Genomic DNA, 14,618 nt, shown 5'->3' with positions numbered 1-14,618 from the left:
CATAAGCAATAGCTTGTGCTTGTTGCAAGGAGAAAAACATACTAAATAGTACCTAATCAAGACAATAATATGTCTTTGATTGGCATTTCAAAACTAGTAAAACAATAGAAAACTAGTAAAAATTAAAGTACTAAAAATAAAATATAGATGTTTTAAGAGAACTCTAGATAAAATGAGAATAAAATACTTACGTAATGAACCGGTGACAATTCATGAGTAAAATTAAGTTTGATAAGTTAAATAACTTTGTTTCTAATCTAGAAGATTTAAATTAAAGATCGAAAACGGACCCTTAAAAATCACTAAAGATGTTTTTGAAACAAACCACTAAAATACAATGTTAAGTTAGTACCTCAAGGAGCTTAGCAACAAACGTAAGGTGGACCGAATGTTACACAAATTCTAATTAAGGCAAGGAAGTAGATAGTTAATCTATGACCATTTTCACCTGTCCCGTCCTTACTGCCACCCTTCGGACATGATTCCAACCGCGATTGTGTACATGTACGGAAATAATCTGATTATTTACGAACTCAAGGAACAAAGGAAAAGAGTCATCAAGGAAATCATATTGTAGGATGTAACTAAACAGTTGAGTGATTTCAAAAGTGATGTCGCAATACGCTCAAATATAACAGAAAACAATAAACTGACTAAAATTATGCAAATTCTATTGTATGAGTTACACGATATCTACATTTCATAATATTTTCCTTGTTTGCAGACATATCGATCGACGTACGCAATAATCCTTGTATACATGAAACTCATCTCATAAATAATACATCTTTATCTCTCCGTCTCATATTATAAACGCGAAAAATGTGATGGATAGACATTAGAAGCCCCTACTGAACATAATTATATTATTCTAATCTACACGTGATAGAGACGTATTTCATAATACGATTATAAATATTATTTGTAATTATAGTACGAGTATAATGTAAGACAATACTACAATGACTACTCCTAAGACTGTAGATTCGATAAATGATTATAATAGTACGCAGAAAAATTTATAAAAAAATCGAAAGAAACTACTAAGTTGGCAAGATGTATTTTTTTTAATGTTTCTATAATGGACTTGTTTGTTACATCCGCAGGAAACCAGATTGATGTGACTGTGTTTAGTTATCAGAATACGTATTAAGTGAAGAAAGAAGATTTAACTAAGGGATGAGAGAGTGGCAGACTGTGCTGTTAGTGGTAGGACATAAGGGAGAAACAGCCTTTGTAGACCATCATCATTGACAACCCTTATTCGGCTCACTGTTGAGCACTGTTGAGTCTCCTCTCATAATGAAAGGGGTTATAAGGTAATTGTCAACCACGCTCCCCAATTGGCAAACTTCACACGCTTAAAGAATTAAGAAGATTCTTAGGTATGACATTTTTTCGTCACCGTTTGAGGCACGTGATATTTAATTTCTTAAAATGCACAACATTGAAAATTTGGAGGTGCACGCCCCTGATTCGAATCTATGCCCTCCGAATAAGAGGTCTGCCTTTGACCTCTGGGCTATCACGGTTTTCAAATTTTGTATATAGGGGTTAGACAACCGATACCATTAGAGATATCCAAGAAGAATTTCCTCTACAAGAAAAAGAAAGAAACTTACATAGATATAACCATTGTAAAGAAAAAATACCTGTAATTAATCAAAGGACAATCAAAAGACTTCCTCCGTGTGCAAGTGTATATGCAACAAACAAGGGGTTTTGAGGAAGCGGCCAGTTAACTCACGCATATTCCATGTTTCCTGTCTTATGTCCCCTATGTCCCAACGTTTGGATGCTTAGCTGTTAGCACTTCAAGACTTTCTCGGAACAAGTTTGAAGAGGAACGCCAAACAGTATCCCGTTATATTTCGAAATATTTGAACACAATAAGACAAAGAAAAGTCCAACTATAGGTTAGTTACTCGTAAATTTACTTAAGTGAAATATTCTATATATATTCCAGGGTGATTTTTGTGAAACATTTATTAATTCAAGCAATTTTTCTTTACTCAATAAGAACTTGTATTCATTTTGAATCGTCATGAGACATTTGGTATGATTTTTTTACATGAAAATTATTATTTATTACATATCATGAATTTACTGAATAATATACTGAAAATGGAATGCAACAGGGTACAAACAATGCTACGCTCTTTATTCCATTTTTGTCAAAACTATACTTGTTCTATTGAAATTTATTAAAATTACTGACTAAAAGTTAATTTTAAAAATCTCAATATAATGAACTGATGGAGATTAAGCTCTCTTATGACATCACTTAGGTTCGTTATTTTCTCTGTTATTTTTCATAATTATTAATTTTTTTTCCGTATTAATCCTGTATTATTAATTTTCTTTTCTATGAACATAATTTTGTATACATTTTAAATTTATATAACATTACTTATTATATTAAAAATATCTTTAAAAGCACTAGGCAATCATTTATTTATCCTCTTACATTATCTACTTCAACGTCTCACTGTTTAAAAATCTCGACAGAGCCATTACATTCACTTAAACGTTTCTTTATTCTCTTACAATATGTGCCCCACACTTCGTCGAGGTTTATACGTATTAGCAATAGCGTATAACCATTAATGCTACGTTCGCCTTTTTCATCATTTTTCTTTTTAAATTCCAACAGAACTCGTTTCAGTTCCCAGAGGCATTGTTTTTGCGTATTGAATTGTGACTTGTTTAAAGATGTGAACTTTTAAAGGCTTTAAGTGAACGATAATTGTTGTTTTATAACAAGCTTATCTCGTGTTGGACCTTAGGGTATGCAGGAAATCCTAAGGTTGTGTATGCACTAAGATAAATTTCTATGACAAGTTACACAATGTTATCTAGTCAAGTCTAGTTAGTCAAAACTGAAAGTATAATAAATACATTTTAATAAATCCACAGCACCTTCGTAAGGTGTAAAATTAGAGTTACTGTAGGTACTTATAGTAGACAATATATCATTGATAATAGGTAAGTTTTTTTAAACTCAGACAATTTATAATAATATTTAATGGTGTGAATCTAAAATAGCTTCCCAGATTAGAGACACGTATATGTAGCAGGTTAAATAAAAGCTTGCAATAATAATGATGCCAGATACACTAAGCTTTAAATCCCCTCTCTTGTAAGTATAAGGAGACAGGGCCCTGTACTAGGCCGGTAAAATTTAAAGCCATTTCGATGAATTGTATGTTCGAAGAACCGATGGACGTTGGGATCCCAAGGTGCTGAAATGGCGATCCCGCACCGGAAAACCCTGTGTTGGTCGGCCCCCTGCTAAACGGATCGAGGTCATCAAGCGGGTTGCAGGGAGCCGCTGGATGCTGGAGGTCCAAGACTTTGATGTTCGGAAGTCTATACAAAAGGCTTATGTCCAGCAGTGGACGTCCATCGACTGACAATGATGATGATGATGGTGTGTGTATCAATCTTATATCTAATATTATTAAATAGGTATGATCTGGCAACACTATCGGCGTCAATTTGAAACCGTAGAAATCGTATATGTATAGTATTATATTACAGCTTCGTCTCAAATGCAACACGTTTGTCTTGTATACTCGTACTTGAATGATACTTACACTGTTAGCAGTTCATTGTACCTGGAATGAAAAATGTGGGTTATTTAATAGTTTCTCATCAAGGAGTTATGCAAGCCAACAAAAAGATCGGCGTTATGCTATGTACAAAGTGTTCTTATACCTTAGTCCTCAATGAGTGTACGTAAGGGGAAATGTAATGAGGGTGACAATTTACTAAGCAAGTCGTGTTGCACAATCGCCATACTTACTCGTACGAGTTAGTAAAATAAATAGGGAATTGTTGTTACTCTTTACTATACAATAAGCTCTTATCCTTATCTTTAACTTGGTCTTTGGTACCTATTCTTCTTTGATCTTTTAGTATACTTTAGCATGTTCGTATCCAACAACATAAAATATAGCTAACACTGGTCTTCCCCTTGTTACAGACTACGTAACAGGCTTTTGCACTATATCAATATATTCACTTGAATATAATAGCTTTATTTACTAGTTTTAAGAGGTCAATATGTTGTGAAGAGTAAAATAAGTACGTATATCTCTTTAAACATAGGTATCCGTAACCCCATACTTGTATTTATGAAACTCGTCTATAAACAAGTATAGTGCGAAGGCAATACGACACCGGATTCTGCCGTATGAGAAAACACTTCGCGGGCCTCCGACGACGCATTTTTACGTAACACAATCCACCCGATGAAATGGAACTAATTGTTTCCATCCTCCCACTGGGTTCATTTTAGTGCTCAAATATTAACTTTTCCAATAAACAAGTACCTTCTTATGCAAATTTATCAAGTAAAATATTTCTTTTTTCAAGTAAAATGTATTTTTTTAGTTGTTTGTTGACGTGTCCTTTTATAAAAGATCTTACGACTCCTTCCGACTTCGCAAGGATAAAACGATTTATAAACAAAACGAGCCTGATGATGATGACTTCTTGGTTCATAGTATTATGGACAGTGGCCATCTTAGTAGTTCAAAATCACAAAAACCGCTAATAATATAGTAAAACAATACATTTATGAAATTACAATTTCACAGTACCTATCGTTTGCGGAGGAAATCGTAGCAATCTATTTAAATCTTTATCGTTAAGTAGATTAATCATTAAGTTTCGACTTATTTTTTACATACCTACAATATGTACCCACATTATGGGCACTGGCAAACTTTTTTGTCACGTGCTTACTACGTAAGTAAATAAAACTTATGTAAAAAACTGTCTCCCCAAGATAAGCACGCTGATCTCACTTAAAACGAAGGGCGGTCGGCTCCTTTAAATTAATGTTAATGTTTTACCAGAGTGTTTTTGTCTCATTTTACTAATTAAAATAGCTTCACATTTATCGCCGCTTTTAAAAGTGCGCCACTTATAATGTAACCAAAGGCTTTTAAAAACCGAAGACGAGCAAGACTGGCAGTGATGTTTATCTTATTTTACCTCAATACTACAAACATCATTTAAATAGAAAATTTTAACGTAACGAAGGAATCTTAAAGCAATGTTTCATATTTTGAGCTTTTGTCAAGCATTCCACATTAGTCGAAACACACTTACTATTTTGATTAGGTACCATTTGAATCTACTATAGTAAAAACACATCCAACATGCCTAGTAATTGAAGAATTCTTTGAGCCAACTTCTGTCTCGATCACAGGACAGACATCGCTAAAAGCTAACGCTGTGTCTCGACCATGAGACAGTCTCAATGTTACAAATAAAATAAAGTTACTTTGTCATCAAACTTAATATTAAAATAGTAAACTTTAAACGGAAAGACAATAAGATAATAAGATACAAAATATACCTACCTATGTAACTACATAAGCGCTTTTAAAAAATTTGAAGATCCTGGCCTATGTCAGTCGCTATAATCTCAAAGCATACACGTGAGGGTTCAAACAGGTTCATCCCCATAGACAAATAGAAGAGTCTAATGCTTCTAAAGTACACACCTGAATATCCACAATAGTACCATCAGACTAGGGGAAGACTGCGAAATTAAACCCTTGTCTATTCATTAGGGCTTTCTCACGCATCGTCACGGTCATGTGCAATTTATCATTATTACTCCCCTAAATTATAGAGTTGTTTATGAAATTATGTATGACCTCACTTGGATTGTATGGCGTAGTTGTAATACTATATTTGATTAACAGAAAGATTATAGTTGCGCATTCCGAGACTGTCTTACGAGTATAAATGAGTGACCTGATTATTGCGACCATTGCATCTCAGTAGTTAGGTACTACGAGTATATCACAGTTTATTTCATTAGGTATCTACTGAATATTAGTCAACTACTTTTCAACATTGTTAGAATAACAAGTCAGATATAATGAAATACGATTGACTAAAAGTCGACGGTTTTTCGTAGCAGTAGATTCAAATTGCTTCTGAAAATCTCTAGGTCCGCCAAAAATTTCAAATTAAGTATCCTATCCTATAATTTTAAAAGAAACCTAACATGATGCAGAATATAACATATGGAAATAAAATTGAGAAAAAAAATTGCACTCAGCGTAAGTAACACGAGCGAAATTACATAAATTAAATGGAAGTTTGAAGAATATTTCCAAAAATAAGAATTTATTTTTTTGTCTAATGGGTACCTACCAGTTTTATTATTTAATGGGGGTGATTATCACAAGAAAGGACTGATAAATGGGCATAAAGAAGAAATCAAAAACCTGGGAGCAACTTCCGACTTGTTTACTAAACGAGGGGTTCCAGGTTTTTGTGGGACCCGAGCGACGCGTCAGCGCCATCCATATGTCGATGACACATAACACATGTGTAGTTTTTGCTAGTTACTCAAGCTGTTTGGCCATTTAAGGAACCCAGTTTCTGTTATCTCCAAATTGATAAAAATGCCTTCCACACCGACCCTTCTGCTAAATTTCCACTGGAATAAACATTAACGAAAACAGAGGTTTCATTACAGAAGGAACAATTGTAATTGCTTTTTTAATATGCAAAGGACATTAGGATAGGCATAAAGGTGGGGTGCGTTATAAAAGGACAGCTGGCCCCTCGTGATTACGATCGCAGTAGCCTTGGTTGGGAATTAAATAAAAATATTATAAGTTCGTCCGCAAGTTTTCAGTGTGCATCGAAGTCTGGACGAATCCTCAAAGTCAGCACAAATAAAAACCATTATTGTTGAACAACAAAGGTCTAGGGGTTGTTCACCTGGTCATTTCCCCTAAGATTAATGTCTCAAGGCGTACAATGACTCCCGCGCACATGGCCTGACATTTCTCAACCCCGCGTAGCATTTTTTTAATGTTTTTTTTTCAACTTCCTCCCCTTATTATCGTCTTTCAATAATGTGTAGCAGCACGCGCCTGAAAGGTGTTTAGAGAAAGCCCTAATGAATTTACCCTGCAAGCTATTGTGGGAACATAGAAATTTTAATAATTATTTCTTGTTATTGAAACAGAATTGAGATTTTTTGCAGTCTTTTGAATCAACTCTACATAGTAAATAATAAGCAATTGGATTTTTAGCTTGTATTTTCAGTTTATGTGTACCGTGCTAATTTATTGAAGGTTGAAGAAAGTGAAAGTTACTGTTCTTTTGTCAAAACTATTCGATCTGAGCTTTTATCCACTGAGGTTAAGCTATATGAAGGTATCGCTTACAAGCAGTATTATAGAACGTGCTAATATTTGTCATTAAGTTAGCGTATTTAGCGTATAGCTTCAGCAGAGCTTCCTCTATCTGAAAAGGTTAATTAAACGAAAATCAATTAAAAAATTTATCCATACATCAGTGTCGCATACATTAAAATATATTACTAAGATATATAAAGAACCTCTTCCTTTAAAGACGATAAAAATATTTTCCATTGCAAGCAATGTTATAAGTATTTTTTAGACTACGTAAAACATCTGCCCAATGAAATGGCAATTTAGATTCCTTAACAAGTTGTAAGCTCGTAGTTGTATGAGTTTAAAACACTTTAGCAAAAGAACTTTATATTTTAGAAATTGAAGCGTTTTGGCCATGGCTAAATTCTACCCTTTTATAGAAGAGCTATCGCCAACAGATGTAGGGTATGATGGCATAGAAACCAGTCAGGGGTATGAATTCAATAAACTTGGACTTGTATCAGGTTATCTAAGACTGACAACAAAACATCAAAGGAAATCGAGGTAGAAGCATTGCTTTGCGCTGAATAAAATAGGGACTAGCAATATTACATTCAGCATGGTAGTCGAGTGTTTCTGAAATATAGCACAAGGCAATCGTAAACGCGGAGGGGCCTCTTGTATTTATTGTTTGAGGTCATTGTTCCAACACGAAGCGCCACGGAACAATTTGAAACAGTTTATCATATTATCGCGAATTCGTGCTGCCACATATATCACTAATGGATGACAGACTAAATCCGCTACCATATGTGCTATTTTTGGCTCCGCAACTTTGTCTTCTCCATCTTTATCGAACTCAAACTTAAAGGATTAAGAACACAAACAACAACAATGGAACAATTAATAAAGGATAGAAAACTCAGTCCCTTAAACTAAACGGATTTTTCTTTTATCAATGGGCCCTTGACTGCTATCTCACCTGATGTGAGTGAAGATGCAGTCTAAGATGGAAGCGGACGTACGAGTTTATTTTACCCATAAATATCTTTGACGGTTTTTAAGCGGCATCCCGCTGGAATGCTAAATCACTCGGCGGTACGTCTATGCCAGTAGGGTGGTAACCATGGTTACCATTAGACCAAAGCCAGTAAAGACAAGAAATTGAAGTAAAATGCAATTCTCAAAGATTCAGACAAACGAAAACGTTCATACGTTAAATTTTGAATGTCTGGAGACAACTAATTAAATATAAACCAGCTTGGACTCCTTTAAAGGGCCGAAATTTTCGCATTCACTTTGGAATAATCAAAAAAATTCGCGGTGCATCGACCGGTAGTTGAGTGGCGAAGAATGCAGTCTGAATCGTGTAGCGAGTAGTGTCTTGGGCAGGTGATAAGCCCATCTGGTAAGCACGTGTCAATCGAATTTGCCCGATATCGTCCGCCAACGTGTTCGCCAATTATACAAAATTAGATTCCGAACGGTTCCCTTGCCCTCTTTTGTTAACTTTTATCGGATTTTAATGGACCTTTTAGTGATAATGTTGATTAACAGCTATAAATTAATAGATCGGTTCCATAATCAATAATGAGTTTCACAGAACCGATTTTTAGCGTTAATGTGTCGAAGGGATTTGCCAGCTGCAAAGGTAGAGAAATAGCACATTTATTAGAGAAATTATTTTGATAGGAGGTAAATTAATTTGGTATGATTTGAAAAACAGTCATAGTTATTCAGTGCATGCCAAGCAATAAATTAAAATGAATATAACATAAGGCTAACTGAATATCTTTTATCTTCTTCAATTCTTAACGAGTTAATAAAATATGGAAGTTTAAAGTAAAGATTCTTAAATAATAAAGCCATAGTAATATCAGTTTTTAGAGATGTAAAAATCTCTGCTTTCTTCTGCAAAGAAAAGCTAGAAAGAATGATTTATGACTGTAAAGATAAATTGAAACATTTTTAAAATAGTGCAACTGTTAATTCATTTGTTGGTTTTTCTGTTGTTTCAGTTCAGAAGAAAGATTTTAACCAAAACTGTTTTCCAACAGCAGACAGACTGACAGATCTTATTTAACAAAAGAGTTTGTATACAAATTTAACTAAAATATGTAACATGTGATAGTCCTATAGATGTGATAGTGCAAATTTTTTCTCAAACCATGTAAGTGAAGTCCAAATTATCTACAAGTAACATGTTATTGTACATATAATAAAGTATTACGGAATTATCGATCGAATTCAAATGCGGGAGTGCACGCGCCATCTGCGCCCCCACACAATGTTCGCACAGCTGCTCCGATGGGTCTAGGACGAACCTTTGTTACATATCATAGGTTCCGCATAATATCATAAGAATTGATAGGCTGAATTGAACATAATACCTTATTTCTTTTAACAAAGACATCAAATGATCCAGACTTTAAAATGAAAATGCCCACGATTTAATACTTTCACCCGCGAGCTTTCAGGGTCCGAGAGAATATCGAGATAAACTAGCCCAACTAACTAAATAAAAACTTCATTTTGTATTTACATTTTACATTACCATACAGACATGTGTATACCGAAATATGAATTATGTAGTTTATTATTCTTAATAAACTACATAATTCATATTTCGCGTTTCGCGTATTTAAGCGTAAACTATTTTTGCAATAATATTTTCTTATTTTAGGACTATTCTCGGACAATGCCTTCTAATTACAATCAAGAAGATCACGGGTTTTTACAAATATATTAGTAAATATACAAACAAAAATAAATACCAATAAGATTCCATCATCAAAAATTACAATTACTAGAAATACTTTTATACGTAACCCTAATCGTGTTTATATCTCTTTTTTGTTTGATAAAGGATATCTTCCTGGGTGTATCCAATGTAAAAGCGATTATAATTGGAACTGTTTCGTTGATTTATTTATAAAAGGTCGGCTGTGTTGTTCTAATGTTATGGGACAAACTGATAGTTACTCGATTTTACTATACCTGATATACGTACATCCTGTATATGTTTCAAGTGTCCTTAAAGTAAATAAGAGGGGTATTATAAGTTTGACCTGTCTATCTTTGTATTTGTTTGTTTCTGACATCGTATCTTCTAAAATAACCGATTAACGCGGTTTATTTTAGTTATAAATCTGGCTTAATAATCGAGATGGTATGACGAAGATCCTACAAGCGAATTCGAAGACATCAGGGTGTTTTTATTATGACGAATAATTTCTGACTTAAAAATGCTTAATGTTCATTATTTTCAAAATGAGGTAATTTCAGTACGATAATAGTCGATCTAGTAGATCACTGGGTGGGGATCGATCCCTAGACCTCTTAAGTTTTATTTCCCCTTACCCGTGGAGCTACCAGCACTTTTAATAACAGCATTACTTAAGTGTGCAACTATCAGTTCTAATTTTTATCAGATTACTTGAAAGTACAAGTACATTAACCAATTCTACGACGAAGTCTCAAAATATAGCATTTCCAGGCTCCGAAGTGCATTAAAGTCATTGAAATATGGAGTACGGTCATACAAAAACTCAAGGGGCAATGCACTTTCTGGAGTCCATTATGACTTTCATACCCTCTCAATAGATTCGTATACCTTGCAAACACCTTTATTAAAAATCAGGTTTAAAGTACACGGGGTTCCCTTATACTGACAGTCCTAGCAATTTCCTAACAATACATCCTTGTGGCAATTGTACCAACTTGGTTTTTTGGTCTAATTATTATAGGTAGATCAGAGATTACTGCAACAAGTTTTAGGTTATTCCTTTTACATTTAAAAATGAAATAACCTAAAACTTAATTTTATCCATGACGTGAACGATTTTTATAATCGTTCACGTCATGGATTTGGTTATATTTATTACTTCTTATGTAATGCGTCCAAATCGTATACTACGAAGACTATTCTACTAAGGACTGATCTACATAAGTGTATGTAGATCAGGATAGGATATTATATTATATTATATCAGGCTTTTGTTAATGAACAGTGGAACATACATTTATAAGGGACCAGACCATTAATTTCCCTCAGTAATAAAGGTTATAAGATTAATTAATGAAAAAGGAATAACGCAAATTAACTACATTTTATATCACCAAATTTAATTTAAGTATAATCAGTATATCACCTATAAACATAATTTAATCACGCATGAAACGAACCAATCGGCCTGATTGTAATTTATTGCATCTACCGTAATAATGAATATATAGGGGGGTGTGTAAGCAATGTAAGCATATACCCCACATTTCAATAACAACATTGTCTGAGTAAGGTTCAAATGTTGACATGTAGTTACAGGTAAGTATGGATTCCCACGTTTTAAAAAACAGGGGAGGCCATGCATATGCTTGGACAAAAGGGACAGGCATGCATGTAGTCTCCGTACAAATTTTTGTTATGGGATTCACAGGGGATGATGCTACATTTGTTTTGAATATACCATAGTGTATTGACCCCGTATGTAGAGCATAAGATATCTGAAATGCATTGTTCGGTGGCTTAGAAAAATTTAGATGAGTTGATTGCTTCTTTGGAATATAATAATAATCTAGAGGTTTATATTATTGCTAAATGTTTTTCCTTAATAAAATGCAGACTATTAAAATGTTCTCACAAAAACTTTTGATTTTTTGCTAAGATTTGTCACTATAAACTAAAACATTATCACATGCTTAGCTTGCTGATAATAAAAGTAACAATAACATTTTACAAATAGATCTCGTGATAGGTGCAGACCAATTCACTAACTTTGACGTATGCTAGTGGACGTATACGAAAAAGAACAAATGGCTATTTTTAGTAATTCTTAAGTCACGATTTATTAAATGTTAACTGATCTAAATTGCGGTTATATTATACAGGGTGCTGGGGAGTATTTCCTAAAACTCTAGGGTAACTCTCTTTACCGAAAATTAATTTAATATGTTTAAGGAACTAAAATTATTTATGCAGTTCGGCTCCTATAAGTGGACTCGTCAACATCTTGAAGTTATGGGAAATACTCCCGAGCACCCTGTATACTTGTACATAATTATGTATTCTGTGATTTAAGTAAAAATGACAAACGGTGCCAACTGACAACCTTTCGTGGATATTAAGAGTAGGTAGACGACATTACCCAGTTCAAATTGTGATTTTTGATGTTAACAATATAATTAGGTAACATACGTTAAAATTAGTGAATTGGCCGACAGAAGTTCATCTCAACACAATATAGGTCATCGTACTCATGGTAAACGTAAACAAACGAACCACCAGTTCTCTAGATGGCTGTTAAATTCCCACAGTGCCCCTTCGGATCATCAGAGCAGAAAACACGTGCAATATGACGGTCACGCCTGTTAGTACCTAACTGATTCTCATTAACAGGAATAAATTAAGTTAATTGATGTAATCTGTAACAATTACACGCGTTTGTAGTTGAAAAGGTACCCTTTCATATAAAAATAAGGTAGTTAAAAAATAAGCCTAGTAATTAAAAAGAGATAAATAAATATTATTAAAAGACGAATATCTTAGCATTCCATGGATTCACCGTGCAGGTGCCGGGTCCATCGCGTGGTAGAGAGAAAAACACCAAGCAAAGTCCAGGACTTGTGACTACTGGATGTAGGGTTAAGGAATTCCTTGACGATCGATCAACACTCCCCTTCTCTGCTCGTGTTGTTCTCCCTACCTATCCAAATTTGGTAAGATCCTATTAGAGCAGCTTTGGATACTCGTTCTAATATAGAACTAGCTGCACTTCTAGAGAGGCCAAGGTCTTTAAGCAAGTTATAGAGAGATTTTGCTGGTAATCCTCTCGCACCTACTTCTACGGCGTAAGAAATCTAAACTAATATAAAGCTGACGAGTTTGTTTGTTTGATTGAACACGCTAATCTCAGGAACTACTGGTCCGATTTGAAAAATTCTTCCAGTGTTAGATAGCCCATTTATTGAGGCTTTATTTTATCCCCGTATTCCTGCGGGAACGGGAACCACGCGGGTAAAACCGCGCGTCAGATAGTATATTATATAAAAATAAGTCAAAACAAGTTTTTTATTATATAGGTACAGGTACGTACATACACAAAAAACTTTACAAGTTTTAGGCGGAAATTGAAGCAGCCATTTTATAGAGGGGAACAAAAATTGCTAATATCGAAAATTATAAATGCAGTATGCAGGTCAAATGGATAAAATCGATTTTATTTAAAGAGTTGCCATATGGTCGGAATACGCTTCCATGTAATATTTAATTTTATGTCAATGACGTAACCCATTGGTACTTGATTATAAAACTAATCGAGTATTTTTTTATTTCTTCTTGGCCGTATCGAATAATATTATTCCACGGAATTCCTTCTGACGTATCAAAAGAGTAAAAAATGCTTTTTGGCGATGTTTTGTAAACAAAATGCCTACTTACGTAACACTCGCGATAAAAATGTCTTTCAAAGAGCCCACATGCGGCAATGGAACGAGTAAAAATTATCATAAACCTAACAGTAAAAATATTATCATTATAGGGGTTCTTAAGGAATATACTAAGACATAGAACCTGCCCGCATAAAAAGGTGGCATACAAAAGCTGGCCATATGCGGTTAGCATGTGTTATAGATAAGGTTTGACCGGCAGTACACTCACATCACAAGTTTCAAGACTTCTACTTCTGTTATACTATGTGCGCTGTAGCACGGTGCGGGTGACAGTTGCCTCATGGCGTTCACAATACGGATATCGTGTACCTATCGCGACAAAAGTAAAACGAACTGTCACCCGCACCTTGCTACAGCGCACATAGTCATATAATCCTTCACAACAAAGACAGAACGGAAGCGGTGAAGTTTCCATACAACCTAGAATCGTTGAGATACTAAATGTAAAAATAAAGAGTAATTTTGTTTCCAATCGTGATAGCCCAGTGGATATGACCTCTGCCTCCGATTACGAAGGGTGTGGGTTCGAATCCAGTCCGGCGCGTGCACCTCCAACTTTTCAGTTGTGTGCATTTTAAGAAATTAATTATCACGTGTCTCAAACGGTAAAGGAAAACATCGTGAGAAAACTTGCATGCCAGAGAATTTTCTTAATTATCCGCGTGTGTGAAGTCTTCCAATCCGCATTTGGCCAGTGTAGTGGACCATTGTCATTCTGAGAGGAGACTCGAGCTCAGCAGTGAGCCGAATATGGGTTAATAACGACAACGATGATAAAGTAAGCTTACATAAATTAACGAACGAACAATATTTCCAATAAATTAATATAATAAGTAAAATAAGAAATATATAAACAGGAGGTAAAGCACTCAAAGGTTATATGTATAGGAAATACGTCCCTATTCAAGTTACACGGTATTAGTTGTGTACACGACAATTTTCTTCGCACGTCAATCATGGGGAATAATATAAGTAATGAGAAACTGGATACAGCCAACATAATGATAGTCTGTATCC

The 14,618-nt window shown here is 34.5% G+C and overlaps 1 protein-coding gene across 6 annotated transcripts in view; it reads right to left on the bottom strand.

Moving 5' to 3' along the window:
- LOC112045610 (myb protein) overlaps positions 1–14,618 on the bottom strand; it is a 63,469-nt gene that overhangs the window by 34,117 nt on the left and 14,734 nt on the right. For 4 of the 6 annotated variants that reach the window (XM_052889305.1, XM_052889284.1, XM_052889327.1 and 1 more), the window contains one exon: positions 3,597–3,617. The exons of the other annotated variants lie outside the window; for them this stretch is intronic. In XM_052889305.1, coding sequence (XP_052745265.1) covers positions 3,597–3,617 — 21 coding nt within the window. The remainder of the gene's footprint in view (positions 1–3,596; positions 3,618–14,618) is intronic. 6 annotated transcript variants of the gene reach the window in all.

The sequence above is a fragment of the Bicyclus anynana genome, chromosome 2 (assembly GCF_947172395.1).
Source record: "Bicyclus anynana chromosome 2, ilBicAnyn1.1, whole genome shotgun sequence".
Taxonomy (NCBI): domain Eukaryota; kingdom Metazoa; phylum Arthropoda; class Insecta; order Lepidoptera; family Nymphalidae; genus Bicyclus; species Bicyclus anynana.
Note: the sequence above shows the minus strand (reverse complement) of the source record. Positions and strands in the feature narration are given on the sequence as shown.